We start from the raw sequence: 15,895 nt of genomic DNA on the forward strand, positions 1-15,895 counted from the left end.
AGCAATATTCTGTGGTTCATGAGGGCTTTGTTGTTGATTGGTCAGAGCAGCGAGGTGTGACTCAGCCAAACTGAAAAGTCCCTACAAACAAAGGAGCAACCAGACACCTCATCTGACAAGAAAGAAGTCTGGCAATCTTTGAGACACTGTGATAGCAAGAAGTCTTTTTAGCTGAAATATATACTGAGATCAGTATTGTACTGCATTGTACAGTAATCTGTCATACACATCTAATGTTGTGTGTAATAGAGGCATCCTATTGAATGCCATGCACTATAAAGGTAATTTAGTTAATTAGGTTGCCACTGCTGACGTATTTTAGATTGTCCATCTCATTATTGCTCCGCCTACATAATGTTATGTAGACAGTGACAAGAGAAGTATCCAAATCTTGGTAAGATTTTACTTTAAGCACACACATGTCAACAATTATAGCTTCTCCTATGGACATGACGTGTTTATTATTACAACTGAGTTTTACTCTAATATCATGAGAAATCTGTTTGCCCCCTACAAGTAAACATCTTTTATTTGAAATTTCACTTAAAAGTATTTTAATGCAGTTGTGTATTTACAAATACATTTTGTTTGCTACACTAGTCATATATTTTGTATTTGTGTCTACAAAGTGACAAATTATATGTTGAATGTGGAGGAAAACTTGCAGGCCTATGCTTTATTGTAGATGTAGATTAAACTCACTTCTTACACCTGATCCCACACGCTATTTTAATTATTGTGGCCACTAACCCGTAGGCAGCAGACTGTGCAAAGGCCTGCGCATTTCAGCTTGACATGGTGGACAGCTAACAACCTAATGTCTGAGGCAAGAAGGAGCACACGGTGGACTGCTCCTCAGCCTAATGGAGTCTGGGCCCTTGGCTGGTCTCCTTCTCTCAAGGCCTTATGACTAATATGATGATAGGGTCTGACTTCATCCATCATTCGTCAAGGTGTGATGAGCAGGTTGAATTTTGAAGAGAAATGGACATTAAGAAAAGGAAGTGACTTATATATTGACCCCGCCCCACAGGGGAAGCTTAAATTATTGTTAAATAAAATGTAAAAGAAAGAAGTACAAATACTGGAAAGCAGTTGACATGTCACTAATGAATAACATTTTTGAGTGGTGAATCATTATTGAAGATCACTTGTGGGCCTCAGTGCTTATTTAGTACATAAAGATTTACAAAACAATAAAATCTTAAAATCATGTTTGCACATGGTACAAATGTATTTTATTCTGGTAAAAAATTGAAACAACTTTTGGATGTTGTGGAGAAAGAAATGAAACTTCCAAAGAGATTCCAACGAGTTTGATGATATGTTCTTTGAGAATCGTTTCTGATGGTGATTATAATAAATTGTGATGGAAACAGCTACAATTATACCAAACTCTACTGAAATACTGTAGAAAATTAAGGACTTTTTAAATCAAGCTCTATTATACACGTTGTATTGTTCACATACACTTCCATACATTGCTTAATGTGTAGTTGTATGCAGAAACAAAAAACACAAGTTAAAGTTTCATACTTCAAAAGAGTGCATTTGTACATTTACAGTATAAACAAAACAACTAATCAAGAATGAACCAAACTACTGTTTTAAATTGTAGGCATAAAATCAGAGACTTGGTAGATCTGAAGACAGCATAAGTCATATGAAAGGTCAATAATAAATTACTACCTGAAAGTATACAAAAGTTGTTTCTAATGGGAGAAGAGGAATGTGAATGTTTAAGAAACAAAGGGTCAGGAGGACTGATGATGATCTTTGTATTTGTATTTGATAAATGTATGGAACAGTAGTGGGGAAACTGAAATAGTGTGCCCCACTTGTAAGTTTAAAACATTTTTTGAAAATACTATTACGGACAAATAACTACCTATAATCAGAATGGCATGTTGGCATTGGTATAGCAGGAATAGTGTGAAATTTGTCTGATGTTACCATTGATGTTAAATAGGTTGTGTTTTGTAAAAAGGGTAGGCACTTTAAATTACACAGGAATAGAATATTAATAGAAGAGAAAAAAAAAAACTTACAACACTACAAGTTCCTGTATGACCAAACCTAACCTACCAGTCAATCAAACATAATAGCAGTCTTGTCAGGAGATAAGAGCTGAGATTAGGCAACAGCACATCCATTATCTTCCCCATAGCTGGAGCTGAGACACATTACCAGGCAACAGACAGGATGGCGTGCTGTGTACACAAAACAGAGGCCTCAGATTACACACATTTCAGCAGTCATTTTCTGGCTCTCCGCAAACACGAGCTATAAAAACAGGACAATTACAAGCACCAGCCACCCGCATTCAGTTCCTTGGATTACGAAAACCAGAGCCCTTGAGGCGTCAGGAACGGAATGTTGGTTTTAGTCAGTGATGAAAAGCTGAAGTGGTCTAAGGAATTAGCCAACAGGCTGGAATTGTAGGTAGAACATCAGCGCCCCTTCCCACTCATCCATCATCCTACAGCCTGTGATCCCCCTCAGGGGCAGTTCCCATGGTCGGTGCCAACCTGAGCATGCTCTGTGGGGTCTGGAGCAGAGACATAATAATAATACAACTACAGGTGAGACTGCAGATGCAGACATGCAAACTCTGGCAGATCAATGGGCTGATAATTCCTGCACACGTGCAGGTGGAGTAACTTTCTGGGCACGCTGACAGACCTTAAAATTGGTTTTCATTAATGATACAATAAAACATTGTAAACCCTTTTTTTTTTTACCTTGTGAGAAAATATACAATAGATCTCAAGATCCATTCTTAATAATGTATGAAACTGAAACAAACTAGCATTTAATTTTTTTTTTTCTTGTCCCTTTGGACAGTAGCTCAAAATATCCTTCTTGTGTGTCTCCAGATACATTTTTAGGTTATACATGTGAGGGGGGGGGGAGCAACAAGGTCAAACAAAACAACTGGTTTAAAATTGTTTTAATGGATGATGATGCACTGATATGTAACATGTACAGAACACTGAAGGTCAAAGTTCTTTAAACATGCATTGGCCTGTGACCAAAGTTTGTGCTCTATAGAACATAATTTACAGGCATACCAGCTGCAGTACGGTAAAGTGAAAGGTCACGGGTTTCCTAGTCCTTTTCTGCCACACAGTACGTGCTTGTTAGGTTGTTTAGTAAAAATTTGCTTGTTAAGTACAAAAGTAAACAAAGTCTAAATTCAAAACACAACAGAGTATTTATACTTTCTATTTACAGTGTACATATTTACACCACAGCTTTGACGACCATTAATACCTACCTACAGTGCTGAAAGGGCAAACACTCTCTTAAGTTCGAAATGACCCCCCTCCCCTCATACTGTGAGGCACCAGTAGAGTATAAAAAAATGACAATGAAGACGGTTTTGTACAGTTTTGGCAGTGTCTTTGCTCTTGTTAGCAGGGGGCTGAGGCACACTCTGAGCTGCTGCTGGATTGTTCACAGTCTTTGTCAAGGTGCTCCGTCAATTTTAGAATGACGACTTTCCTCTGGAGCTGCTGAGTCTCCGGTGGTGCGGGTTGTTCGGCTACTGGTTGCACAGAGCTCTCAGTAACCAAGTCTTGGCATTCCTGTGGCAGCAGCATAGTGATGATGTTCGAGTGTCTGCCCTGCACTGCCAGGTGTAACGGGCTGAGCCCCTGCTCGTCTGACAGAGTGCCACCATCTGGACAGTGAAGGAGCAGCTCTTTCAGGACCTGACAGTGTCCGTTCTCTGCTGCCAGGTGGCAGGGTGTGCGTAGGGCCTGGTTGGTTCTGTAAGGGTCTGCCCCCTCTTCTATCAACATCTTGACTGTGGCCAGGTGGCCTCGCTGAGAGGCTAGGTGGAGGGGAGTGAGTCCGTGGGTGTTCTGGGCGTGGATATCCGCCTTGTGTTTGATCAAGAGGCGTGAGGTGCTGGTGTGACCCGTCTCTGCCGCCACGTGCAGGGCTGTGTTAAACCCAGCAGACGTCATGTGAACATCTGCTCCAAGTTCAATCAGGATCCGTGCCACGCGGTACTGCCCCCTCTGGGATGCCAGATGCAGAGGCGTGCGGCCGTCTGTCGTTTGCCCGTCCACGTCGGCACCGGCCTGCTTGACCAGCAGCTTGACGATGCCCAGGTGCCCTTGCCAGGCAGCCAAGTGGAGCGCCGTCCAATTGTCCTTACACCTGATTCGAACATCAGCACCACGGCTCAGCAGCACTCGGATTACATTCTCTTGGCCGTGCTGGCATGCGACATGAGCTGGCGTGCGTCCCTGGCCATCGGTCTCGTTGATGGCCGCGGCCCGGTCTAGCAGCAGGCGCGTGATGGCCTCGTCCCCGTTCTGGGCAGCCCAGTGCAAAGCTGTGTACTGGTCCTCGTCCTTGGCATTGACGTTGGTGCTGCGCCGACCAAGCAGAAGTTCTGCCAGGGGCTTCAGGTGCTTCTCTGTGGCCAGGTGCAGGGGTGTAGAGCCACGGGCATTCGCGAGGTTGGGATTGGCATTGTTCAAGAGAAGGAACTTGACAGCCTCTTCATTGGCCGAGGTGATGGCGTGGTGGAGCAGACTGTCTCCTCCGTCCAGGAGAAGGTCGACATCCTGAGGCTGGAGGATCTTCATGAGCTTAGCAGTGTCTTTGGTCCTGATGGCCTCGCACAGCTTCCGCCTCTGGACCTCAGCAGAATCTGGGCAGGAAGGAAGAAAAGGGATGGGTTTGAGGCGAAATTCAAAAGTCCATCTAAACTGCTACATTTCCACTGATTAGCTGGGATTGTTTCTTTTCCGTGAATTCAGGTAATCATGAGCATATAGGACTTTTAGGTCAACTGGAATAACAGTTACAGTTGTAGGTGTTTCATCAGCTCTTACCACATGCGTTTTCTTTCTCAAAAGACAGCGAGATCGAGTCTTGGGAAGAGAAGGCGGAATCAGCCGAGGAGATGCCGGACAGTCTCTTGCAAGGGTTCTCTTTGCTGTAGCTGCTTTCCTCCTTCACTCGATCAAAGCTCCTAGAGATCCCAGAATCCACCTGGCTCAACAGCTCTGACAGGCTGTAATCCTTTTCCGGCAACATGGCTGACTTTGGACGCACCGGTATGTTGTCTTTAATCTGTAGAGCAAACAGCCAGATTAGCATATTTGGACAAGCTGGTCTCTGGCGCTCACATTCCATTACATTTATACTCCGGTATGTAGCTGCTGCCCTTATCCAACACCATTTACAGTACAATGGCTACTGAATGTTGACATTGTGACAATTTGCTGAACTTGAGTTTGATCTAAAATCCCTTGATTACACAAGTTCAACACCTTATCTTCTGTCCCTACAGACAGATATGACACAGTTCAGATATCAGCAGCTGTCGCCTCTCATGAGCAGTTCTTTTAGTCACGTACACAACAGCAAACACGGCGGAAATGACAAACAGCACACAGGTTAAACATTCCCATCAGTCAACATTCCTCTTCGGTGATGCAACTGTTGTTCAGGATAAAACATTTACACAACATATGACTTTAAAAGTCATCATCATGTCTGGAGCACTTTGGAGATAATTGTCTGGGCGGATCGTTACACATTAATGGAAATACAAACAGCTATAAAGAAGTTTTCAGAATTAAGCAACATGATATAAGGGGGTAATGACCGTTGTTTTAAAAACTTAAGAGGTTCACATGATTCACTATGTTAAAAAATCATATCTGTATCTTTATGAAACATAGGTCTGGTTCATCCAAATGCAGTTAATATGGTGTTGTCATGTCGTACCTGGTCACTAGTGAGTGTGTTCGGGGACGTGGGCTCTGGCTCTGACGTTGATAAGGTTGGAGTCTTGGGCTCCTCTTGAGGTTTAGAGCAGAGCTCCTCAGCTTCAGATGTGATTTCTGTAAGGACAACGTCTCAAGGTCAGGTTTCATTAACATCAAGGATGAGATTGTGAAATACAAAAAGGGGAGAAAAAGCAACACTAAAAGCAGGAGAGAAAAACCTCAATCTAACAGACTGCAGGACTTTCTAAGTCTGTGTTAGGAATAGGGTCACTTGTGTTCCATGTTGATTTTATATGTTATCATGAAAAAGGTTGACATTTTATTTGTAATAGAAGTGCACAAGTTACCCTGGAAGCTGGGTCTGGCATCAGGGTTTGTGGTCCAGCAGTGCTGCATGAGGCTCAGGAACCCTGTGCAGGCTGAAGGTCGACAGCGTGGCACTGCACCCAGGTCTGGGCGCACCCCCTTCACCACCTTCACCATGATCTGAAGAATGTTACTCTCTCCTAGGGAGGAAACAATAAGATACTTCAGATTTATCTCTAACAAATCAGGTTTTACACACATATTTGTGGGGCACATAAATCTGATCTGAAGCCTTGTTTTCTGACGTTTGAAGACAAATACAAATAACTTGATGATGTAACATGCTGCGGTACATGAGAACATAACCTAAGGTGCTGGAAGGAGCCAGTGCCTACAGATATAGCCAGTTATGCCCAGCTTCATCACCATCTTCCCCTGTGCTCTGATAAGGGAGTGTGTGCTGTTCTTTCATATGGGAGCAAAATGGAAAAGCTCTAAACAGATCCTGGTCTGGCCTTTTTCTCTGTGGGATCAGCCCAGTCTGTGATTCAGAGCAAACAGGTAGAGGCCTTAATCACAGGTACTTCACCCCCTATTGTAGCCTTAATACCCTTTGCAGGTGGAGGAGGGCGACGGGAAGGGATGGTAACCAGGGCATTTCTCACTTTTTCATTATGTCTGGATCAACATAGGCGGTGCCAGAGCCAACTTGGAAACCCTCATATAAACACTGGTCTTCATAAAGAGCCAGATTTATGAAGTGAACTGCTACGTGATAGGCCTGGGAAGAAAAAAAACCCACTCCGCTTGCCAGTCTAGCCCTGTCCAACTGCCTGCTCTGGAATTCACCGAGTAAACACATACACTACAGCACCTGTACACCCACACACATACACACAAACACACACACGCCCTGAAATGTGTAACCTAAAGTGTTCACCTAGGGTTGTGTCTTTACTGGGAAATGTAAATGCCTGCAAGGGAAGTGTTAAAAATAGACGAAAAGTTAAGAGGAATAAAAATAAATATTCAGGTCAAATTTAATCAGGCCGGGTGTTATTTTTATTAATGGTATGGCAATGTCTGTCAGTCAGTCCACCAAGACTGAGATATTTCAGAAACTACTGGAAGGGTTGCCATGACATTTTGTACAGACATTCATATTCTCCAGAGGACGAATCCTACTCACTTTGGTGATCCCCTCTGACTTGATGTGATTAAGCTTGAGCACCACCACATTTGGTACAAACATTCATGTTCTCTTCCGGACAAACTGTCGTAACTCTGACTTAACCCTTTACATCATTATCATCATTTTAAACTGTTAATTTGTCAAGTACTTTGGTCCACGACCGAATACCAGCAAAACTAACGCCATTCACATCAACCTTCAGGTGTACTCTATGTTTAGTGCCAATTAGCAAATGCTAGCATGCTAATACGCTAAATTAACATGGCGACTGTGGTAAACATTATAACTGTTAAATATCACCATGTTATGATACCATAATAAGCAAGAATCATACTTAATAACATACAATTCATTAATTTTCTTGGCAGGAATGGCTTCATTGGTGTCTTGTATTCATCGTACTACAAGTCTCACCTTGGTAGGGCTTCTTCTGCGTGAGAATCCCCCAGATGACAATGGAGAAACTGGAATAGAGGCAACATGAAATATAAAAGGTGTCAGTACAAGGAAAATGTCAAACATGATACATGTTTTCTATTTCAAGCTGAAATTGCTTATTGTTTAAATCGTCCCCTACCACACTGTTACTGTATAAACCAGTGCTGTCAGATTGTAAAAAATTATTCTGTGGAAAGTGCTAGCAAATCCATGTCCTACATTTGAACAATTACACATACTGATGTGAGTCAGACCTTGACTGAACATGCAAACGTAGGTGAAAGGTAGACAGACAGCAAAAAACAAAAACCTACAGTTACATAAAAAGGTTGCATGCAGACTGCTATAAAACTATCCAACCTGTATACGTCATGCTTGGTGTCCGGCACTCTGTCCTTCTCAATGATGCTCTCAGGTGGCAGGTAGGCTATAGTGCCACAGAAGCCGTCTCTACTGATGTCATCAGCCCGTGACAGGCCGTTCCATCGGGCCAGGCCAAAATCTGATATCTGAAATGGGGAGAGATCTGATAAGACCCTCAAACAGAGCAACCACCGCCTTTCTCATGAAGCACCGTGGCCTTGATGACTAACTTTGCCCGCTGAGTGTCACAGGCTGCTAAGCTCTTATTATGTACTCAGTGGTATGATGAGGGCAATGCAGCCATGTCCCAGCCTGTAGGAGAGGAGAGGCCCTTCACGTTTGTGTTGAATAGTGCACACCCACACTCTTTCATGCACGCACACAGACACACACACACATTCACAGAGGGAGATTTAACAGGAGATGAATTAATCCTGTTGGGACAGGCCCGGGTGAGGTGTTTACATCCAGGTATTAAACTCCAGAAATGACAGTTCCCACCCATTGCTCTCAGTGCAGTTGAGCTGTTCAGATGTTGGACAGAGGCTGAGAGACACCTGTCTGCCCAGAGCGTGTGCAGGGCTGTCATTTTTAAAAGGATGAAAAGGAACTGCAAAGCACTTAACAGCTGAAATTGCTTCTAAAACCGTAAAACTCTGACATTTAACCAGCTTTGATGCCATGATGGCTGTGACTTGACCTCATGGCTTAACAGCAACACAAGAATTCAATCATTACACTTCAAAAGGGGAGTAATAATATATGAGCCATGTCTAATAATACAATTAAGATGATGGATTTTTCCCAATCATTAATTCGTTTACATATTGTTACTGCCATAGAAAAACAGCTGTTCTGATAACAGCCAGAATATATACATAATAGTTATCAATATAACTAAATATTGGCAACACAACAAAACCATTTAGGCCATATTTTAGAAAAGATATGTACACACTACCAGCTGAATATCACAACTTTTTAATGTTTTCATGCAGGCTAAAGAATGGCCTTAAGAGGCACTAAGGATGAGACAGACTCCCTACCTTGACATGATAGTGAGCATCCAGCAGGATGTTGGCCGGCTTCAGGTCCAGGTGGAGCAGCGGTGGGTTCATGCAGTGCAGGAAGTTCATTCCCACCGCAGTCTCGTGGATGATGCGGAAGCGGAGCTCCCAGGGCAGCGGCTCGGTGGCCAGCAGGGTCTCCAGGGATCCGGTCTCCATGTACTCCATGACGAGGCCCTGTGGGTCCTCACAGATCCCATACACTGGCAGGATGTATCGGAACTTGGCTGCCTCCATCTTCTTAGCCTCCTCGAGCAACTCTGACCGCTCCCTGTGATTTTAAAAAAACAGTTATGTTCAGTGGGTCAACAAACTGCAGACGAACCATTGGTTTTAAGGTATTTAAGTTAGCTTGTTTTTAACCAATCCTTCCACATCCATTGGCTCACAGACGTTTATCAACTATATCTTCTCATCAAACATTAACCTTGTGATTCTGGCGTCATACTTTGCTCATTGAGCTGTAATATTTGGCATAACTTTTGTCCTAACCCAAATTATCCCACATTACATGTCATCCTTACTGAGCTCACAGCTTTGCAAAATGTTTACTAGCATTAACCTTGAATATGTGACTTCTGAAAACATCTATAATTTATTTACCAGTGTTCATCCCGAGTATGTGGATTGTGCTCTTAACTGTCCGGGGGCTCTTTTAAAGCCTTGAGGACATTCTAGCTCAGCCTGGAATGCATCAGGAGAGCATTAAACAGAGCTCTTGTTCACTGTTGCTCAACCTTTGCACAGCTCCCTTTATCAGCCCACTGGCCCCACTGACATACCTCAAACCCAACTGTGCAGGTCATTCATGACCTCAGTGCACATATCTCCAGCAAAGGTTGCTTTAAAAATGCAAACTCTTAATGAGGACAGATGAGAGAAAGATAAATCACTAATGATTGTGTTCAAAGGAATGTGCTTCGAATGTAGAATTAGGTGAGCTGGACTGGGGCTTCACTATTAATAAAATGAAATTGGATGCACAGAAGAGACTCCTACAACTCTATTAGGTGCAAAGTGTATCAGGTTACTAGAAGAGTCATGTTCCATAGGCTTGGCTATAATTGTCCTTTATAGTCAGTCCAAGTAAAGGAGGCACAAGCCCCAAATCTGCCTGGCAGGAATAATCAAACATAATATGGGAGAATGAGCATGCACTTGTTCGCTAAATCCTTAATCTAATCCAAAGTGCTCCTCAGCAGCTCTTTAGAACCAAACAGTATCCCTGCTTTAACAGAGAGGCCCGGTAAGACCGGTTTTACAGCTTCTTGTATTGTCTGTACCACACGGCAGCAGCCTGCAGACAGACAAAGGTGGCTTTGAGTTCCTATTGCTTTATGTTATGTGTGGGTCAATGAAGGCTGCAATCTAATGACTGTTTATGTACTCTACAGATGTTTGGAGATGATAACATCTTTGGCTCAGGTTCAGCGGATGCTTTATGTTGCACCACAGGTTCGGAGAGGATGTTAGTCCCCTTTTTTTGGTGGCAATGTTGAAACAGCCGCTTCCTGTTTGTTAGTTATCTGTCTGAAATGTTAACATCATAATCATAATCTGATATCAGACAATCCAAAGAACAAGAACAAGAAAATAGTCAGCTGAGTGATCAAATGAGGAAAACATATTTAGATAGCTGGGGCTTAACCTCAATGTCATTTTGAAAGGACAGCTGCAACTCGGTCAGGTACTTAATGTCAATTTGTTGAATCACTTCATGAGCAGTGATTTATTTGTCCACACATTAAAACATGAAAAAAGGTTCTTGTGAGGTAATATTTATAATTTGTCTGAAGCCCACAGATGAACCCAGTGTGTGTATACACAGCTGAGAAGAATGGAAACTTCCATTGAGGGGCGGGTTGCTGTGCTGCTGAGGGGGTTGTCCTTCAATGAAGGCTCTCATAGAACTTGACATTGGTCACCCACACAGCAGGACAGCTGACACACACACACACACACACACACACACACACACACACATTAAAAATTAACATTAAAAAATCCATTTTTCTTTCTTTTGAGATCCATGCAGAGCAAAGCTTCATGGTTATGCAAAATGTTACAGAGTTCAAGAGGGTTGAGTAATGTCTAGTGCCTGGGGGAATGCCTGCCTCACTGAAATGTACATTTATTAAAACCAGACCCTCGCTGAGGCCAATAGATTAAAACGTCGCTGTTGATTGGGGATATCAGCAATGAACCTTTCATGTTAGGGTCTGGTTAGAATTAGTAAGCGGCTATGGCCCTGAGCAATGTGGACTTGGCTTTACCTGGGGTATGAATTAGCATGTCAGTGGTCATTACAACACAACTTTACGGTGTCTAGATATCTAAAAGTGCCCTCGTGTTTGCTGCAGAGCCACTTTTACAGCTGCAGTGTGTGCCCAGACTGGCAGTGAGTGAGTCACACACAATTCCTGGTGTTCCACTATTCAAGGAACACAGTGGAATGAATTTTCACCAGCACAGTAATGATCTAAGCCTCTGTCTGTCTGCTGTTTAGTCATAAACTGGTGATCAAATGCTAAGCTTAAGACACAGGAGCTGGCTGAAGACAAGACAGATCTGTCCATCTGGCACTCAGAAGGACCAAATACAGAAGTAAAGAAATATCTAAACTATGTCGGAGCTTCACCAAGAGCATGTTGAGCTAAATTCTTTTACACTACTACATGTAATTTTACACATACATTAGCTCAAAGACAATCCATCATAACCTGTAACTTACTTGTCATCCACATGAAGGCAGGGAGGGCACTTGATAGCCAGCCATGTTTTCCACTGTACGTGCCGGACTTTGTATACTTGTCCAAATCCACCTGAGCCTATTTGCTCCCAGCTGCCAAACTCAGAGCAATCAAATGTCCTTAACAGCCCCATATTCCCATGTGGAGAATCCGGGACATCCATATCCGTGTTGAGAACCCCACCAGCTGGGTAAACTCCTTTTTTATTCTTCACCAAGGCGCAATCCAGGCGAGTGAACATACACAACACACCGACCTGCCCGCTTGTGAGCTCTTTCCTTGTTGTTCCCCTTGTCAAGCTCAGAAAATGCCCCTCCCTCTCTTCAGGTGAAAAAGAGGGGTTGGGCCTGGTGCTGTGACATCACTTCCTGGTTTGGAGACAGGCAAGAAGGCACCATGCTGCCACAGCGTCTTTAGACAGTGGTTTTCCAGATGCCCTAAAGTCCCACGCGTTCTCATATTTCTGCCATGGAAATGAGAGAATAACCTTTGTCCCACTGTAAAAAAAAAGAAGAAAGAAAAGGGGAATAGGCAGGTTATGTGATATTAATCAGATGGTTTGGGAATGTGTGAACCCATCCAACAGAGGGGATCAGCACATGCTTTCATAGCTGTGGATTGTCAGTATATAAAATCTGCCGGTGTCACAACTGTGTGAAACAGTCGTCCTGTGTGGAGCTGATATGAAAGTGTTTTGCTCAAGGACACTCAGAAGTCTTGAACCTGCGTCCTCTGGTGGGAGGCTCTAAATGATTTACTTTTCACTTATCATCAAACAAGGATGTACTGGAGGTTAAATCAGCCTTATCTCAAGTTGTTGACGTAAACACAATGATGCAAACTCCTAGAATACTGTACATTAAACAATTATATGAAATGATGCATGACTGCATTAATCTACAAAGTTGACTATTTAAAACAGTTTCCTTGAGTTCCTGAATGTAAGACATCAGATTTAAATTACTTATGCCTTAGAGGTTTTGGCTCAAAAAAAAAAAAAATGTCATGACAAAAAGTTAAGACCCGTTTTGAGCTCCCAAAAAGCTTCCCTCTGGCCCTCTCTTCCCCCCTAACCATTTCCGTACAGTTCCTCAAGGATCTCTTTGATTTTTGGGCTATGTGATGGCTGTTTTAATTTTCCGCTTTTTGTTTCGGGGCCTGGATTCCTAATTTTAATGTAGTTTTACCTGCATGTCAATATATAATGTTTGAAAATAGAAAACTGTATTAAATGTATCTATAAGCAAATAATGGCTTTTGGGGCCCCCCTCTTGCCCTCTGTGTAATCCAGGCACAAGAGAGGACAAAATGCTATTTAATGCATCTCTAAAAACAGTTATTCTGTATTGTTGTTTGCTTTGTAGTGAAAATACCACCACTTTATTTATCTCCACCTAACAGGCATAACTCATGATGTCACTAGATCACCCTGCTCCACCCTGCTCTCCGGATTTATTTAGGAAACTGGAAGGACGAGCTATATAAATCTGTCATCAGAGAGGCTATTGAGACAATAAGCAGATTTTATTGGTCCGTGAGGAACAAAGCCTCATTTCAGGCTGGCAGCTCATATGATCAGCGTATGTCCCCTGAGGCTGCTGCTTTGCAGACACACAGAAGCATTAACATATGCAGAGAGTTGGTCGGTGGTGTGATTGAGAGCCCTTTGAGATGTTAGTCCACCCCTTGTGTAAAGTGTAAATGTATTCTCTGGGGCAACGTCGCACCTCCCAACCATTACAGTGAAAGAGGAACTCTTTTTTCATGTGCTAATTAAATCAGTCCTTTGCATCTGCTTTACTGCTCTGATTAAAAACAAGAATATAAATCAGGTCCGTTCACTTTTCCCCACTGTGAGAAAAATGGCTCCTTTTGAGCTCCTCTTTAGTGGTCTGAAAGAACCAGTGAGCAAAATGTGGAGATTTGTGACTAAATTCATGTTGGAATTAACATCAATATGTGAATGTTCAGTTGGTGTGGTACGGTATTACTGATTTCTTGCACTACTGATACTGTGCTTCAAATTTGGTGAAAGGTCTTCTTTATGAAGGCTCTTTGCACCACATGTTGGAAATCTTGTTTTGCAGAACTGTTTGTTGGTCTCAGTAGGAAAACAAGTTTGGTAATAGTAAATATAAAAACATACATTTTTCCCCTGTGTGTGAGAAACAGGCTTTATCGCCCTCTACTGGAAGTTTCATATTAAAGCATTTAGCTCTGTCATATGAGTGGTCGAACAGCGTCAAAGACATATATGTATTTATAAAAAGATATGCAGAAATGCTAATTTGACATTGTAAATTTCAGGGAAATAGGGAAATGTTACAGAATCTGGCACTGGTGAAAGTATAGCAAATGTTGTTTTTTCCCCTGTAAAGGTCAGTGCTGGGTTACAATAGCTCAGCTGTGTTTGAACTATCCAACATTAAACAGTAGTCCCAGATATGGAAAGTATGAAGTCCATGACTGAGCGGTGGTGTGCTCATACTACAGGTTTATGATTAAGTGAAATATTCTGTTGCAGATTACTCACCATATTGATAGTTTCAGTGTGAAGTTTGATGTAGTAAACATGTTCGCATAAAACATTGTCACTCCACAATTACATGTATATATCTATTTTTGTTGCTTCAACACAATCACTTCATTTCTAATGTTTTGATGTATGTCTGTTCAGCTTTCACCCTGTCTCTCCATTCCCCATAATTTATTAATTATTATATATTATTAATTTATACTTAATTATGAGAATATTGTATAATGGTAATATAAGTATTTGTATTGTTAAACTTTCTTAACTTCACATAAACTTCACACAAAAATCCGTTGAACTGTTCAGGCTGGTGTTAACTGATATTCATACTACACATAACAAGAATTAATATCAAACCTATGCATTTGATTGGAAATACGTTTTTGAACCTTTTCATTTTATGTAAAGGGCCAGCTCTGGGCCTGAGGCCATCTAAAGGTTTGTTTTGTGAGAGAACCAAGCATAAATATTTTATTGCCATGGGAACAAAACCACCCCTAATACGGATTTAAAAAAAGAACACGTTGGTTGTTTTGTGTGTTCCATTATTAAAGTATGAAGTTATGGTTTGAGATAACAGAATTTGAGGATAAAGTGGTGAATGTTATTTCAAACAAATCTCCTTGTTTCTTCAAAAAAAACAAAAAAACAAACAAACATTGCTTTCTGGACAGCTGTTTGTGTTTTCACAAAATCTTTGTGAAAAAAGAGAAGATTCATTTTTGTCTGTCTGGATCTTTTAAATGCAATACCTGGTCTTTCTCTAGATAACAGAAAATGTAGAATACTAATTAAGATTTTCTTCTTATTTTGCAAAGAAATGTATTTTGTTATCTTGCAAGGAAAAAGCAGAACTGTGGGTATAAGTTTGGGATCGTTTGCTATCATATTAGGTCACAGATGCGAGGATTTGTTGATTTATCTTAATCTGGATGCTGATTTGGCCCTGCGATGGACTGGCGACCTGTCCAGGGTGTACCCCGCCTTTCGCCCGATGTCAGCTGGGATTGGCTCCAACCCCCTGTACGCAGGATAAGCGGTTGACGATGGATGGATGGATGCTGATTTGATAAGCAGATTTTGTTATAAGGAGCAGAGTCGTTTTTTTCTTTTAAGTATTTGTACTTGTACTGTAATGGGTCAATTTAACAAATCTTTCCTAATTTGCTCATTGTTGGCATGGATTGGAAGTTTTAAGTTGTATGTTCCGATGCTGTGATCCGTTTTAATTTTGTATCTCTGGAGAACATGCAATATTCATTAACTAATTGTTTATGTGGATTCCCCATCACCGATTCCTGTGTTTTAAACTAATACTTACAATGGCAGTACACGCACACACATTTATGTCCTTTGACTGATTATGTGTGTTACACTCACATTGTTTCCAGAAAAGCCATCAGCTTCTGGAGGACTGACTGGAGGACAAACAGGGTCGCTGGTCTGAGACCTGAGGAGATCCTGGACTGTCACAATGCTATAAAACAGACTGA

The 15,895-nt window shown here is 41.9% G+C and overlaps 1 protein-coding gene across 1 annotated transcript; it reads right to left on the reverse strand.

Moving 5' to 3' along the window:
- Window positions 1-2,935: 2,935 nt before the first annotated feature.
- On the reverse strand, window positions 2,936-15,877 carry ripk4 (receptor-interacting serine-threonine kinase 4). The gene is made up of 9 exons (XM_038709109.1): window positions 15,783-15,877; window positions 11,851-12,366; window positions 9,099-9,390; window positions 8,050-8,198; window positions 7,666-7,715; window positions 6,101-6,259; window positions 5,752-5,867; window positions 4,851-5,091; window positions 2,936-4,666 (listed from the first exon to the last, which is right to left on the reverse strand). Exons 2-9 carry the CDS (start codon window positions 12,108-12,110, stop codon window positions 3,414-3,416), a joined length of 2,520 nt encoding a protein of 839 aa, XP_038565037.1. The 5' UTR covers window positions 12,111-12,366; window positions 15,783-15,877; the 3' UTR covers window positions 2,936-3,413.
- Between the last annotated feature and the right edge of the window lie 18 nt (window positions 15,878-15,895).

Source organism: Micropterus salmoides, unplaced genomic scaffold, assembly GCF_014851395.1.
Source record: "Micropterus salmoides isolate LMB-PRFRI ecotype aquatic unplaced genomic scaffold, ASM1485139v1 Ms_hic_scaffold_9, whole genome shotgun sequence".
NCBI lineage: Eukaryota > Metazoa > Chordata > Actinopteri > Centrarchiformes > Centrarchidae > Micropterus > Micropterus salmoides.